Source organism: Pongo abelii, chromosome 12 (assembly GCF_028885655.2).
Source record: "Pongo abelii isolate AG06213 chromosome 12, NHGRI_mPonAbe1-v2.0_pri, whole genome shotgun sequence".
Classification (NCBI taxonomy): Eukaryota; Metazoa; Chordata; class Mammalia; order Primates; family Hominidae; genus Pongo; species Pongo abelii.
The window spans coordinates 68,807,176-68,823,814 of record NC_071997.2 but is presented as its reverse complement, the minus strand read 5'-3'; the positions used below and the strand labels follow the sequence as shown (position 1 = coordinate 68,823,814).

Below are 16,639 nucleotides of genomic sequence, written 5' to 3'. Positions count from 1 at the left end.
TTGTTTGTAGAGCATGTGTGTTTGAACAATATGAAATCTGGGCACCTTGAAAAAAGAACAGGATAACAACAATGTTCAGGGAACAGGAGAGATAACCTTAAACTCTGACCGCCGGTGAGCCAGGCAGAACAGAGCCATATTTCTCTTCTTTAAAAAGCAAAGGGGAAAAATACCGCTGAATTCTTTTCCTCAGCAAGGAACATCCCTGAGAAAGAGAATGCGTCCCTGAGGGTAGGCCTCTAAAATGGCCGCTTCAGGGGGTGGCCGTCTTTTATGGTCGAAGCAGTAGGGATAAAATAAGCCACAGTCTCCTGTAGCACTCCCAGGCTTATTAGGACGAGGAAATTCCCGCCTAATAAATTTTGGTCAGACTGGTTGTCTGCTCTCAAACCCTGTCTCCTGATAAGATGTTATCAATGACAATGCGTGCCCGAAACTTCATTAGCAATTTTAATTTCGCCCTGGTCCTGTGGTCCTCTGATCTCACCCTGCCTCCATTTGCCTTGTAATATTCTATTACCTTGTGAAGCACGTGATGTCTGTGACCCACACCCTATTCGTACACTCCCTCCCCTTTTGAAAATCACTAATAAAAACCTGCTGGCTTTACGGCTCAGGGGGCATCACGGAAGCTGCCGACATGTGATGTCTCCCCCAGACACCCAGCTTTAAAATTTCTCTATTTTGTACTCTGTCCCTTTATTTCTCAGACTGGCCAACACTTAGGGAAGATAGAAAAGAATCTACGTGAAATATCGGGGGTGAATTTTGCCCGATATCTGGCTAAATTTCCCCCAGTAGCAACTGAAATAAGATTAGATTTAGAAAATCCCTATTTTCTTCTACTTTCTGAATCAGGACACAGTTTTTAACCAATCAATTTGTGCTTTTATACCAAGAACATCATTTTATTCATTTATAGATTCATGCATTTTAAGGTGCCTACCCTCACAGAATTTCCATCTTGGGTAGACATGAATAAATTAAAAACATGGGTAGACATGAATCAATTACTCTACTGAAGCTACTAAAATCAAGCTAATATGAAGTACCAGGGGTACCAGTATCGAACAATAAGAAAAAAATGTAAAAGACTGAAACTCAGTGAGCGTTTTGGCTAGCTTGTCCATTTGTCTGTCACTGACTAGGCCATGCTACAACTCTGTAGAGAGAAAAGTTGTAGAAAACTGATAATAATACAAATAATTCCTGTCCATAGAAATGCAAATTATGTCCTGTAAAATGGAACTGATTGTTGCTCAGTGGATATTCATCAGTTTTGCCAGTTTTGCATTCAATATGTGGTACTTCAACTGGCAATAATATCATTATTGAGTTAAATATAATCTTTGACAAATTATCATTTTATATTTTTTTGAGAATCATGATCATATTCACTTTTTAACCTTATCCTTTAAAAATGGTCTGCTTGGTAGAGGGTTAAAATAGAAAGACACCATACATAACTGTCATCAATAATTCTGTAATGCAACCTTGAAAAACATGGCAAAGGAGGGCTGCCTAGGGGACAACTACTATAACAAAACAGACTTGGGATCAATACAATGATTATTTCTCTATATTACATAATAGAAATAGTCTAGAAATGAATTGTTCTCTACTATAGATAGTATGTCTCTCTATATATAATACATATTATATACACATATATAGTATGGGTATATATATAGTATGTACATATATATACACAGTATATATGGTATATATTGTATATATAGTATATAGACACAGTATATATGGTATATATTGTATATATAGTATATAGACACAGTATATATGGTATATATTGCATATATATAGTATATAGACACAGTATATATGGTATATATTGCATATATATAGTATATAGACAGTATATATGGTATATATTGCATATATATAGTATATAGACACAGTATATATGGTATATATTGCATATATATAGTATATAGACACAGTATATATGGTATATATTGCATATATATAGTATATAGACACAGTATATATGGTATATATTGCATATATATAGTATATAGACACAGTATATATGGTATATATTGCATATATATAGTATATAGACACAGTATATATGGTATATATTGCATATATATAGTATATAGACACAGTATATATGGTATATATTGCATATATATAGTATATAGACACAGTATATATGGTATATATTGCATATATATAGTATATAGACACAGTATATATGGTATATATTGCATATATATAGTATATAGACACAGTATATATGGTATATATTGCATATATATAGTATATAGACACAGTATATATGGTATATATTGCATATATATAGTATATAGACACAGTATATATGGTATATATTGCATATATATAGTATATAGACACAGTATATATGGTATATATTGCATATATATAGTATATAGACACAGTATATATGGTATATATTGCATATATATAGTATATAGACACAGTATATATGGTATATATTGCATATATATAGTATATAGACACTATATATGGTATATATTGCATATATATAGTATATAGACACTATATATGGTATATATTGCATATATATAGTATATAGACACAGTATATATGGTATATATTGCATATATATAGTATATAGACACAGTATATATGGTATATATTGCATATATATAGTATATAGACACAGTATATATGGTATATATTGCATATATATAGTATATAGACACAGTATATATGGTATATATTGCATATATATAGTATATAGACACAGTATATATGGTATATATTGCATATATATAGTATATAGACACTATATATGGTATATATTGCATATATATAGTATATAGACACTATATATGGTATATATTGCATATATATAGTATATAGACACAGTATATATGGTATATATTGCATATATATAGTATATAGACACAGTATATATGGTATATATTGCATATATATAGTATATAGACACAGTATATATGGTATATATTGCATATATATAGTATATAGACACAGTATATATGGTATATATTGCATATATATAGTATATAGACACAGTATATATGGTATATATTGCATATATATAGTATATAGACACAGTATATATGGTATATATTGCATATATATAGTATATAGACACAGTATATATGGTATATATTGCATATATATAGTATATATACTGTATAACCTTGAAAAACATGGCAAAGGAGGGCTGCCTAGGGGACAACTACTATAACAAAACAGACTTGGGATCAATACAATGATTATTTCTCTATATTACATAATAGAAATAGTCTAGAAATATATTGTTCTCTACTACAGATAGCATATCTCTCTATATATAATACATATTATATACACATATATAGTACATGTATATATATATAGTATGTACATATATATACACAGTATATATGGTATATATTGTATATATATTGTATATATGTAGTATATATACTGTATAACTAAAGATATCTTATTTACTACAGTATAGATACGGTATACTACTAAAGATATTTACTATACAGTATATATACTGTATACTACTAAATATATCTTATTTACTATACAGTATACTGTATACTACTAAAAATGTCTTATTTACTATACAATATAGAGACACATATAAAGTATACAGCATTCAGTATATACAAACACGTGTGTGTGCGTACGTATATAATAGACAATATAGAAAATAACTGTGCCAATATTTAAATGGGAGATAATTTATATTATTTAGAATAGGAATCCAGTAAATAACATGAACCCTAGACTAACTCTGGCATTTTAACTCTTCATCTAGTTGTAAACTATTTTAATACAATAAGAGCACAATTCATAATTTGGCATCAAGAGTTTATTTCCTTTTTACAGGCATACAGTTAAGTAATTTTATCTTTTCAATTAGACACAGTATAGAGACAGGACAAACCAAAGTGTTTTTCCTACCCTCACACACCACTCAACACATTTCTCATACCAGATGTATGTGCGTTTCTCTGCACACTACAAGCAATTCTCTAGCAGATACCAAATGCGTTGTCCTATAATTTAAGTTAGTTCTGACATTATCTACCTAGAGATAGCATCGGATCTCACAGGTAAGGACTCAGTCCCACAAGACTGTCCCCCACCCCCGACTTCTGATGCCAATCACAAACCCCATGTTGTGACCTGTGCATCTGACCAACTGGCTATATATCAGGGTTCCCACAAACCCCTTTTTGGGTTCAATTAATTTGCTAGCGTGGCTCCCAGAACTCAGAGAAACACTTTACTTATACTTATCCATAATTAAAAAAAAAAAAAAAAAAAAAAAGTTACTACAAAGGATACAGATGAACAGCCAGATGGAAGAAATGCATAAGGCAAGGCATGTGGGAAGGGGCACAGAGTGCCATGTCCTCTTTGGGCATGCCACTCTGCAGGCACCACCAGCTGTTCAACTATCCAGAAGCTCTCTGAACCCTGTCCTTTTGGGGTTTTATGGAGGTTTCTTTATGTAGGCATGATTGATTAGATCAATAGTCATGGGGAGAATCTATCCAACCTTCAGCTTCTAGAGGTTGTGGGGTTCAGCTGAAAGAGCCAACCCTCTAATCACAAAGTTGGCTCCTCTGGCAACCAGCCCCCAAATCCTGAGGCTATCCAGGACCCTCCAGCTACCAGTCATCTCACTAGCATACAAAAAACACTTATCACTTTAGAGATTCCAAGGGTTTGGGTTGTTGTCTGCCAGGAACCAGGGGCAGAGACCAAATATGTATTTCCAATTATATCATAAATGATATATAAATATCCATCATTAATAGGTTTCTCATAGGCAACTTAATAATAAAATCAGATTTTCATAGCCAGAAAAGACCATGTTCTTTTGAAGTCTTCACTATAAGGTAGTTCCACAATGCAGTTTCAAACATTCTGAATGTAATTTCAAATAACAGTAATAAAAATGCTTTTTAAAAATCCCTTTGCAATCAAGAAGTTCTAGTCAATATGGTAATGTAATTCATTTTAGATGCATATTTCAACTTTTTATATTAAATCTGACCTAAAGTGTAATTTCCAAAGTGATATTTCCTGAAGCCAAAACCCAGACTTCATGTCTCTAGGTAATCTTGCCTTATATTAGTAAGTCTATATCCCTTCCCAAAGTAGTTCTGGCTGGCCTGGGCTTGTTGTAAATAATTGGTTCAGTCAGACAGCTTTTTAACTGTCAACACCCTTAACAATTCACACAATGTACATGGAAAGTATTGTACCTTAAATTAAAGATATGTTTCCTCTAAATAAAGTTTATTGTTTGGGAGAGTTTGCTGAACGGAAATGAAGCAGCTATAGGTTCTCTAGAAAAGAAGTAAAAAGGCATCTCATCTCATTTTTCCATTCCTTTATCCCATTTCAAGCATGACCCAGAAATTAAATATTTTATGTAGACAGCAAAAGTAACATATCATTAAAGGATGCAAACCTGCAAAATCTAATAGTCATGTAAGCCTGTGAGATTGCCAAAAACTGTTCTACATTTTTAATATCTGAAAATAATCAAATAATTTTATGTCAAATACAAATTTTCCAAGCTCCCTGGTATATCCCCTCTAAAATTTTAAACAAATATACTTGATATGAAAAATAGCAGTTTATCCAAATATCAAATATTATACTGAATATTTGAACAGCAAACACAAATAGTCCTAATCCCAATCATAGACTATGTTGTGAAATGTTAATGTATTTAAATTTTTTAATTATACATGGAATTAAATACTGCACTTTAAACAATTAGTTATTAATATTTCATTCATATTAAATAATAAGAACACATGAACAAGTGATACCCAACACAGGAAATCTTCAAAGGTAAATTATACATTGTGGGAAGTCTAGTTTTGGCTTCTGGAAAATGTTAACTGCAAACAATCTACACAGATGTTCACAGAAATACTGAATAGCTCTTTTAAGGAAATACTAAATGATGCGGTAATGACAGAAAAGTTAAAAAAATACACTGTGTTATATTTATATCTCTTAATCAGGCCAAATTAATAAGGCAGACTCAATTAACAGTCATGGTTTCATAACAATTTTAGTGAATAATACAAGGTATCAAATTACTGGAAATTCTTGTCCCAGTTTTATACCAATTTTCAGCATTATCATTATTTAAAATTAATTTAAATAAATCTCACCATATTAGTATCCCTAAAATAACTCAAAAAGTAAACCACTTAGCTTATATTACCTACAGGCAGAGTACAGCTCTGAGTAGGACTCTGTCTTTAGGATGAAGAACAGGATGCAAATCCATATTGCCAATTATATCTATAGTAGCAACTTATGAAAACTGCACTTTCCACCAACCCTACCACAAGGGGAGCCACAAGATATTCCATGAAAAGAAATATGTGTTCTAAACATCATGATTCCTCTCCAATTGTGCCCTCACCTGAGTGGACTGGGAATAGGCACCTGACATAGCCTGGAGGTTGGTAAGTAAAACGGGAAACTTAGGAGGGGAAGCTCTGCCAAAACAACAGCAGCGATGAACTCCCAGGCCAATCTACCTCTGTCTCTCTAAGGAACTATGGACACCCAGACAATTAAGAGCAAGAAGAAAAGCACAAAGATTTTAAAAGTTAAGTTAGGTTATTGATAAAACACTAGAATTAAGATCTGTGGACTGCTGAAGCTAGGACAGGTAACACAGAACCCATAACTTTTTGAGATTCTAGAATGGCCTATCGATTCTATTCTCCATGAGATTCACTTATTCTTAATGAGGCTCATATAATGGCCCTATTTGTTCCTATTTAGGAGAGGAGAGAATAGGATTGGAATCTCACAGTTTGGCTTTCCCTGGGTTCCCCTGAGGTCTTCCTAAGTGGCCAAGATTTATCTCTTCTTATTATCATGCATATCCTTACACTATAGCATCCTATGACAAAGCATCTGAGGTGGTCTCTGTTCCTTATGTTCTCCAGAAAATAATTGAAAGGGCATCTTATATCACTTTTCACTAAAAGTGCTAAATAGAAGATCATGTGTGCTCTAAACATAATTCTTCTCCAACTGTGCCCCACACATAAACCTGAGTGGACTAGGAATGGGCACCTCACACAGTCTGGAGGCTGGTAAATAAGTGTTAAATAAAAGATGCTAAATCAAAGATCATCTGTCTTGATGTTTAGCTCATTTCCTCTTATTAAGTCATGCCAAATTAGAAAAAAGTCATCAACTGGTTGGGTGCAGTGGTTCATGCCTGTAATCCCAGCACTTTGGGAGGCCAAGGTGGGTGGATCACTGGAGATCAGGAGTTCGAGACCAGCCTGGCCAACATGGTGAAACCCTATCTCTACTAAAAGTACAAAACATAGCTGGGTATGGTGGCACACACCTGTAATCCCAGCTACTCAGGAGGCTGAGGCAGGAGAATCACTTGAACCCAGGAGAAAGAGGTTGCGGTGAGTCAACATCACTCCACTGCACTCCAGCCTGGGCAACAGAGCTAGACTCCATCTCAAAAAAAAGAAAAAGAAAAAGAAAAAATCATCAACAATCACTTAAAGAAAAACAAAGCCTTTAGTACTGATGCAATCCACTGAATAAAATGAGAAGTCATGAATCCAAACGGAGTAGATAGATTAGACAGGTAGGTAGGCAGGTAGGTAGATACACAGATAGACAGACAGACAGACAGACAAGATAGATAATGCTAGTTTGGATGTCTACACCAAATCTCATGTTGAAATTTGATGCTATTGTAATAGTATTAAAAGGTGGGGACTTTAAGAGGTAATTAGGTCATGAGGGTTCTGTCCTCATAAACTGGTTAATGTTGCTATCAGGAGAATGGGTTAATTATTGTGGGAGCGGGCTCCTGATATGTTCAGCCCCCTTCCTCTCTCTGTCTCTCACACTTGCTTGCCATGTGGTGACTTCTGCCATGAGATGACCCTCACCAGAAGCCAATGCCACACTCTTGGACTTCCAAGCCTCCAGAACTATGAGCCAAATAAACTTCTATTCTTTATAAATCACTCAGTCTGTAGTATTTGTTATATATAGGAGCAGCAAACAAAGGCAGATGAAAAGGAAAAACTCAAACTTACAGTAGCATGCCATTTACTAAGTGGTGAAAAAATGACAGACTTTGAAAATCATTTTACAACCACAGTAATAATTGATTCAGGCAAAAATCATCAATAAGTGCTAAAACTATGAGTAAAAGTTTGGTGAGAAACAGGATATTAATGTAGTCTCAACGTATGTCCCCACCGATTATTAATTACAAGGGGAAGAAATGGTAATTTTATAGTAAAGAAATCTGGTGAATATCTTACCAAATGATTAAAATCAACATCATAAATAATAAGACATACTGATTTAATGCCCTGATACGGCCACAACATCACCTATGTAATCTTCCTCCCAAAAATGCAAGCCTGAATTTAACCACAAAAAAACATCAAACAAACCCAAATTGAGGGACGGTCTCCAAAAAACTAGCCTATACTCTTCAGAAATGTCAATGTCATGAAAGACAAAGAGGGCCGATAAACTGTTCCAGATTACAGGAGATTAAAGAGATACGACATCTAAATTAAATGCAAAATCCTGTATGAGGGGAAAAACATTATGGGACATTACTGAGAAAACTGGCAGCGTGTCAACAGGAGAGTATATTAGATACTCGTACACATCAATGTTAAGTTTCTTAACTGTATAGTGGTTAAGCAAAAGAATGCCCTTGTTCTTGGAATATATTCACTGAAGAATATAGGAATATAAAAGGACACATTGTCTGCAACTTACTCTCGAATGATTCAGAAAAAATCAAGGGGATAGTGTGGTGGGAACATGTGATAAAGCAAATGTGACAACATGTTTAAAAGGTAAATCTAACTGAGGGGGCCTTAGAAGTTCTTTTTACTATTCTTACAACTCTTTAGTAAATTTGAAATTATTTCAAAATAAAAGACTAAAAAAAAATAGCTGAGCTTGTAAGAGAGAGCACTTCTCTTCACCAAAAAGTAGGAACTAAAAACCAACATAGAAGGCATACAAAGCTGTGTTAGAGCTTAGTTCCATAAGACATATTTGTCTTTGTGTGAGAGAATGTACAGCGCAAGGAAGGGGAAACCAGGAGTAGCCCGGCAAACTTGAGTTGAGGAGACAGAACTGAAAAACTGGAGAAGACAAGGTAGTTAGCTCCCTGGAGAGGGAGAATCATACAGAGAGAACTCCAGAGAATTTCAGAGGGTTCCCCTTGAGAATTCAGCTGAGTACTGACAGCACATTTATACGATAAAACCATGAGGCTGGAGAAAGAGCAACTAGAAATGATTACAGATAACAGTGCTTGGCACTCATATCAGGCTGGGAATAGTGCCTGTTCTCACCAGCCCGACAGAAAAACTTTGTGATTCACAGTCATTGGGTAGAGTACGCACAAAAGTCTTGGCTCAGGAGTAGGAAATTATTAGCCCTAGTAGCTGAGTAATACTCAGATCCTGACTAATATTTAATAAATCTTAAAAGCAAGTTTTGAAAGAATTAAATTAATTTCAAATAATTTAATTGCAACACAGAATAAAGCTCAAAGTTATTTATAGAAAGATAAACTCATTCAGGCTGGGCATGGTGGCTCAGGCCTGTAATCCCAGCACTTTGGGAGGCTGAGACGGGTGGATCGTTTGAGTCCTGGAGTTCGAGACCAGCCTTGGAAACATGGCAAAACTCTGTATCTGCAAAAAACTACAAGAAATTAGCCAGGCATGGTGGTGCACACCTGTAGTCCCAGCTATTTGGGAGCTGAGGATGGAGGATTGCTTGAGCCTAGGAGGTTGAGGCTGCACTGGCCACTCGCTCTAGCCTGGGCAATAGAGCAAAACCCTACCTTAAAAAAAAAAAAAGAAATGTAATATTCTCAATCTGACATTTAATAAAAAAAAATTACCAGACTTCTAAAGAAGCATAAAAATATGGCCCATAATAGAAATAAAAATTAATTAAAACCAACCCAGGACTGGCAGACATGTTATAACCCGGAGACTAGAATATTAAAACAATGATTATAACTGTATTCTACATGTTAAACAAATGTAGTAGACATGAAAGATATTTTTTAAAAGACCCAAATCCAACTTCTACACATAAAAACAATATGTGAAATGAAAAATATACTGGATAGAATGAATAGCATATTAGACATTGCAAAATAAAAAACTGGTGTCCTTGAAAACCTAGCAACAGAAACTTTACAAAATGAAACCTAGAAAGAAAAGATAATTTTAAAAATAAACAGAGCACCAATGAGTCATGAGACAACTTCAGTCAGCTCACAATACATATAACTGTCATCCCCAAAACAGTGCAAGAATCGAAGGGCAGACAGAAAAAAAGTATTTCAAGAAACAAGGTCAAAATTTCCCCAAATTCATTGAAAACTATAAACCTATGGATCCAAGAAGCTCCATGAACCCCAAGCACAAGAAACATGAAAAAGACTACACTTGCAAGGCACATCATAATGAAATTACTCAAAACCAGTAATAAACAGAAAAATGTTAAAAGCAGCCAGAGAAAAAGACACTTAAGTACAAATACAGAAAGATAAAGATGATGGCAGATTTTTAATCAGAAACAAGGCAAATAAAAAAAACAGTGGATCAAGATCTTCAAAGTACTGAAAGAAAAAACTATCAATCTAGAACTCTATATCCGGTGAAAATATCTTTCAAACAAATATTTTTCCACACATACAAAAGCTGAGAGAATTTTTCAGTAGCCAATCCTAACTACAAGAAACATTTTTAAAAAGGAACATTAGACAGAAGAAAAATCATACTATATTAGAAATACAGATCTATAAAAAGAAATTAAAGGACTGAAAATAGTAACCATATTGATGAATATTTAAGATATTTTCTCATTATTTAAATCTCTTTTAAAAATAATTGACTAAGCAAAAATAACAATGATGTTGTATGGGGCTCATAACATGTAAAAGTAAAGTGGTCAGAAAGGGAGAAATGGAAGTAAATCATTGGCAGGTTTTTATACATGAAATGGTATAATATCACTTGAAAATACACTATGATAAAAAGGATGAATGCTATAAACCCTACAACAGTCACTAAAATAAAGTTACTATCAATAAGCCAACAAAGGAGATAAAATGGAATTGTAAAAAATTTCAATTCATCAAAAAGAAGGAAGAAAAGAAGAGAGAACAGAGAACAAATGTGACAAATTGAAGACAAATAGCAAGACGTCATTTAAATTTAACCTTGAAATTTTGAAAACCTGGCAGGGCGCGGTGGCTCATGCCTGTAATCCAAGCACTTTGGGAGGCCAGGCGGGCGGATCACAAAGTCAAGAGATCGAGATCATCTGACCAACATGGTGAAAACCCATCTCCACTAAAAATACAAAAATTAGTTGGGTGTGGTGGCGCCTGCCTGTAGTCCCAGCTACTTAGGAGGCTGAGGCAGAAGAATTGCTTGAACCCAGGAAGTGAAGCTTGCAGTGAGCCAAGATCACGCCACTGCACTCCAGCCTGGTGACAGAGCAAGACTCCGTTTCAAAAAAAAAAAAAAGAAAGAAATTTTGAAAAATGGAAATAGTTATTTTAGGGTACAATTGTCATGAGTGACTGTATTCTCTCTCAAATTTGTTGTTCAATAATAAAAGATAAAGTTCTAAGTCACCATGTTTCATATAAAATAGGATACATATGAGTGGTCAGTGCCTGTAGTCCCAGCTACCTGGGAGGCTGAGGCAGGAGGATCATTCAAGCCCAGGTGTTCTAGACCAGCCTCAGCAACCTAGCGAGACCACATCTCAAAGAAGAATAAGAAAAAAAAAAGAGTGGTCAGAGGTATATGTATATCTTAAACTAAAACAAAAAATAAAACCAGGCTATGTGCAGTGGTTCATGCCTATAATACCAGCACTTTGGGTGGCCAAGGCAGGAGGATCACTTGAGCCCAGGAATTCGAGGCTACAGTGATATGATCATACCACTGCACTCCAGCCTGGGAAACAGAGTGAGATGGCCTCAAAATAAATAAATGAATGAATAAATACCCACTTACTAACACAGCTTAAAAAGAAGTAGATTACTAATATTTTGAAGACCCCAGTACCCCATCTCCTACTCTCCTCCCCAAGCAACCACTATCCTGAATTCTGAATTAATCATTCCTCTGCTCTTATTTATGGTTTTACCAGATGTGTATGAAATCCTGAACAACAGTATCTGTTGCAAATTTTTAATTTTTATAAAAATTAAATCATAATGTATATATTATTATATGGTTTGCTTTTTTCAATCAACATTGTATTTTTGATGCTCATCCATGTTGGTGTGTAGCTATATTCATTTTCAATGAATCCAATGAAAATGAATTCATTTTCAATCAATCCAATGGATTTCAATGAATCCATGTTGGTGTGTAGCTATGTTCTATTCATTCTCAATATATTTTTACATTTTCCTATTGATGGCCATATGGGTAATTTCTACAGCTGTGCTCTTAGAAACAGTGCTTATGAACATCTTGTACATCTCTTGATTTAAATGGGTATGTAAAGGAATGGAATTGCTACATTATGTTTCCAAATATAATGATCACTCTGTGTTATTAGCCTTATTTTATTAATAAATGAAGGCTTATAGAGACCAGGAAATTTCTTCAAGGTCACACAGCTAGGTAGTAAAGTTAAGACCAATAAATTCTGCTCCTTTCACTTGAAAAAAACTCAAGGTTAGGTAGCTCATATTTCTGGAAACATGTAATTATCAAACAGAATCCTGATGAATAATGTTTTATCTTGTTTAACTAAAGTTAAACGAGGAGGTCCTAGCAAATTATTCCACTCAATTCTACCACTTGACCACGCAAAGCAACTTGACTACAAATGATCATGATTAAAACTTTTATCCCATTAAAATATCCTGTATTTCACCATTCCTGAAAATTCTAGTCAAATGTTATATAGTTTAAAATGTGTACAAATTGTGTATGTATAAAATTATAAGACATAGTAATAAAGTGGTTCTCATTGAGACTACAGTTTTAAATTAAATTACAAGCACTTTTATTTTTGCCATAACTAAATTTGGAATTATTATGTTTAAGATTCACTGAAGTGAATGTAATAATTATTTTTAAAATACTACATATTCATTTTAGAAATTACTTGAGAATACTTTCAAAAATGACCTGCATGTCACTTAAGCCAACCAAATAATTTCCAAGATACCTAGCATTACACTTAAATTTTAAAAAGGGTAAAAAGCCAAAGTTTTTTTTTCAGCTAAGGTCAACTATTTAGCTCTGCAATCTTTCCTTTAAGAAATATTTGTAATAATTTGGTCTCCGATTTATTTCACAAGTCTTAATCTTGCTTTATAAATAATCGTATTTTCAATCACACTCCATTATCTAACATGGCTGTTACTAATTACATGATCCTATGGTAAAGTACATATTTCTAAAAATGTAGCTACTTAGACCGACAACAATGTAAAGGCATCTTTTTACATTATAGTACTCTCTAAATATTACATTGTTACTTTCAACAAAAAGGAACCAGATTATAACAAAATTGTTATAAAATAGCTTAAAAGTGTAATAGAACTTCATTAAAGAAAACATTAAGATGAATGAGTTTTAACTAGATCTATAACAATTTTATATATGCTAGAGATAAAATTAATATGAGGTTAAATAATTTTCTTTTTTTTGTTGTTTTTTTTGAGACAGGATCTCACTTTGTCGCCCAGGCTGGGGTGCAGTGATGCCAGTGCAACCTCTGCTTCTTGAGCTCAAGCAAACCTCCCACCTCAGCCTCTTGAGGAGCTGGGACTACAGGTGCACAACACCATACTCAGCTAATTTTTTAAAAATTTTTTGTAGAGACAAGGTCTCAGTATATTGTCCAGGCTGGTCTCAAACTCTTGGACTCAAGCAGTCCTCCGGCCTTAGCCTCTCAAAGTGCTGAGATTACAAGTGTGAGCCAGCACGCCTAGTTGAAGTTAAATAATTGTATACTATAAAAAAGCATAAGATCTTGTGAGTTCCAAAGTGCCTTGGGTATCAAGAGCCAACATTCTATTTCAGGGATTTGAAACTTAATGCTCCTTTAATATCTTTGCTGGATGTTGTTAGAATGGTATTTCAAACATTTTCTACAATTTGCATTAAATATTACCTTACTAAATAATGTGAGGCTGGGCAAAAAAAATGTTAAGCATATCTCCAAATATAGCATAACAGTTTAATGCTCTGCTTGTTGCCTTAACAAAAAATGAATGTCTGCAACACATTCACAAACCACCTGGAGATTCAAACTCACAATGAAAGTGCAATGACATATTGTGCTACTTGACATTAGCTATTACCAAAGACGGTTCAAAAGGAAGAGAACACAGACAATCTTATTTGTATAATTGGAAATGTGCTGATATACCCACCTTACCAAACATCTTCTCTTGCAGTGTATTATATTACCTGAGAAAAGTAACTTATAATCAGTGCTAATTTGCTCCTTAACCTGATTTACAAGGGCAACTAGCGATAACCAGAACAAGGCCCATGAACTACCACACAGGTGACTTCAATTCTGTATATCTGGACTGGATGGGAATAGGGGGGCTTACATGTTTGTGGCCTTCTTGGAGTATGGGAATGTCCTGTCCTGCTATAGGACTGCAGTGAGAATTCTGGTTATAAAAAGTCTCCCTTGTAAAATTCACTGTAAATCAAGGACAAAAATCATGAGATTGTTTTGTTATACTTTAAGTTCTAGGGTACATGTGCACAATGTGCAAGTTTGTTACATATGCACGTATACATGCCATGTTGGTGTACTGCACCCATTAACTCGTCATTTACATTAGGTAAAATCATGAGATTTTTAAGGACAACAACATGGAAAAATCTTTCTGTTAGCAGCTAGTAGAAGAATTCATTTAGGAGGATAATGGGAGAAATTTTTCGTAACTGCTCAGAGTAAAAAGTAAAACTCAGAGAACCTAGGTTTGAGAATAATGCACACCTACTAATTCAGGACTAGACACATAAATTTGAGAGTTTTTGACATAAAAGTAGCATTTAAAGTGATGCAACTTATGAATTAGCTCACTGAGGGATTTAGTATAGACAGAGAATACAGGAACCCCAATGTTAAGAGATCACAACTTAAAGAAAATTTAGAAACTCCGCAGAACTGAGAACCAGTAACAAAAGAGGAAAACCAGGAAAGTGTGTTGTCTGAGAGCCAAATGAATAAAGAGACGCAAGGAGAGTCATTCAGGTATGATATTAATAAATGCTAAAAGTAAAGCATTACGTTTCTTTCCAAAAATAGCAAATCCTCCAAACTGAAACAGAGAAAAACTGAAAGATATTACTTGGCATTCATTTATCAGTGACAGAGAAAAAACGGAAGTTCTAACAATGTTATCTAATACAGATGTTTTATTCATTTTCATTACGTATATGCCGTGTATGCTACTCCCGAGCATCATATCTTCCTTTTAACATCCACAAGAAACAAGCTTTCGAAAAGCACAGCAATTCTCTTGGCAGCATTAATTTTAAAGAGAACCTCTTAAGTTGTTTTACCAGCTGAGACTGACTGACTAAACAACCGTGTCTCCCCTTCAGTTGCCAGTCTTTCCTCAGAAATGCCGGTTTGGCATAACTGTAAGACTCAAGATGGTTTAAGGCGCATCCTGTTTCTTCCAAAAGAGAATGGACAAAACTCAACATTCACGGAGGGCTTAGAGCAAATTAGATCCGTATACTGTGACCTCCTGGAAGGGAGAGGCTCACCTCCTACAAAGTAAATGCTCAATAAATATTTTTGATATAACTCTGGAAGAGCTCCATTTGGGGTCGGGTGTGCACCTACTCCAGGGCACCACCCCCTCCAGAATAGTTGGATTCCCACGCCCCTCATACTCCGCTCAGAAAAGGGACCGACGAGCTTGCAGGCATCCGCCCAGTGGATAAAAGCAAAGCGGGACGGCGCACCACCGCATTCCGGACTCTAAGGTTAAAAGAAAACCCCTTGCCCTCGGGCCAGGGCTCACCAGTCTCGGGAGTGGGGAAGAAGCGCGACTCCCGGCCGCTTTGGAGTAGGCGTCCCGGCAAAACTCTCGCCTCATCACCAGACACTACCCCAGGCAGAAGGTTCCTGGACTAGGTCCTTGGACCGGAAAGGGAGCGACACGCTCGCTTGGTCTCCTGGGTCTCCAGGACGACGACGACGCCGCCGCCACAGTTTCCTCAGGTGCCACAAAGCAGCCAGGGTGTGCGTGCGCTCCCGCCTCGTCGCTTAGCAACCTGAGAAGCTGTCCGGTCGTCCCAACTTATCAATTCCCCCGCCCCTCCGAGTGTCAATCGTTTTTTAAAAGATTTTGTTTCCGGGTCGATCCAGCTTTACGCAGCGGAAGGTCTCTTTACCTCCCACGTTTACCCTCACGGGAGGATGCGGTCTCAGTCACGCGCGTGGGGGTGATGTCGCTAAGGGGTCATTCTCCCCTCCCTAGAGTTACACAAGCTATCTCTCCCGCCAATTGCCGGGCGCCATCAGGCAGGTCCTTTCCTCCTGAGCCCAAACCATCCGCTTGTCGTCGTCCTCC

At 35.5% G+C, this 16,639-nt stretch overlaps 1 protein-coding gene across 12 annotated transcripts in view; it reads right to left on the bottom strand.

The window, feature by feature from the left end:
* WDPCP (WD repeat containing planar cell polarity effector) overlaps positions 1 to 16,639 on the bottom strand; it is a 720,444-nt gene that overhangs the window by 454,913 nt on the left and 248,892 nt on the right. For 3 of the 12 annotated variants that reach the window (XR_008522114.1, XM_054547451.2, XM_063713393.1), the window contains exon 1: positions 16,088 to 16,222. The exons of the other annotated variants lie outside the window; for them this stretch is intronic. Coding sequence is in view for 2 of the 3 variants with exons in the window: in XM_054547451.2 (XP_054403426.1) it covers positions 16,088 to 16,162 (75 nt within the window). In the remaining variant the exon portion in view is untranslated. Of the gene's footprint in view, positions 1 to 16,087; positions 16,223 to 16,639 lie in introns of those variants that run through there. 12 annotated transcript variants of the gene reach the window in all.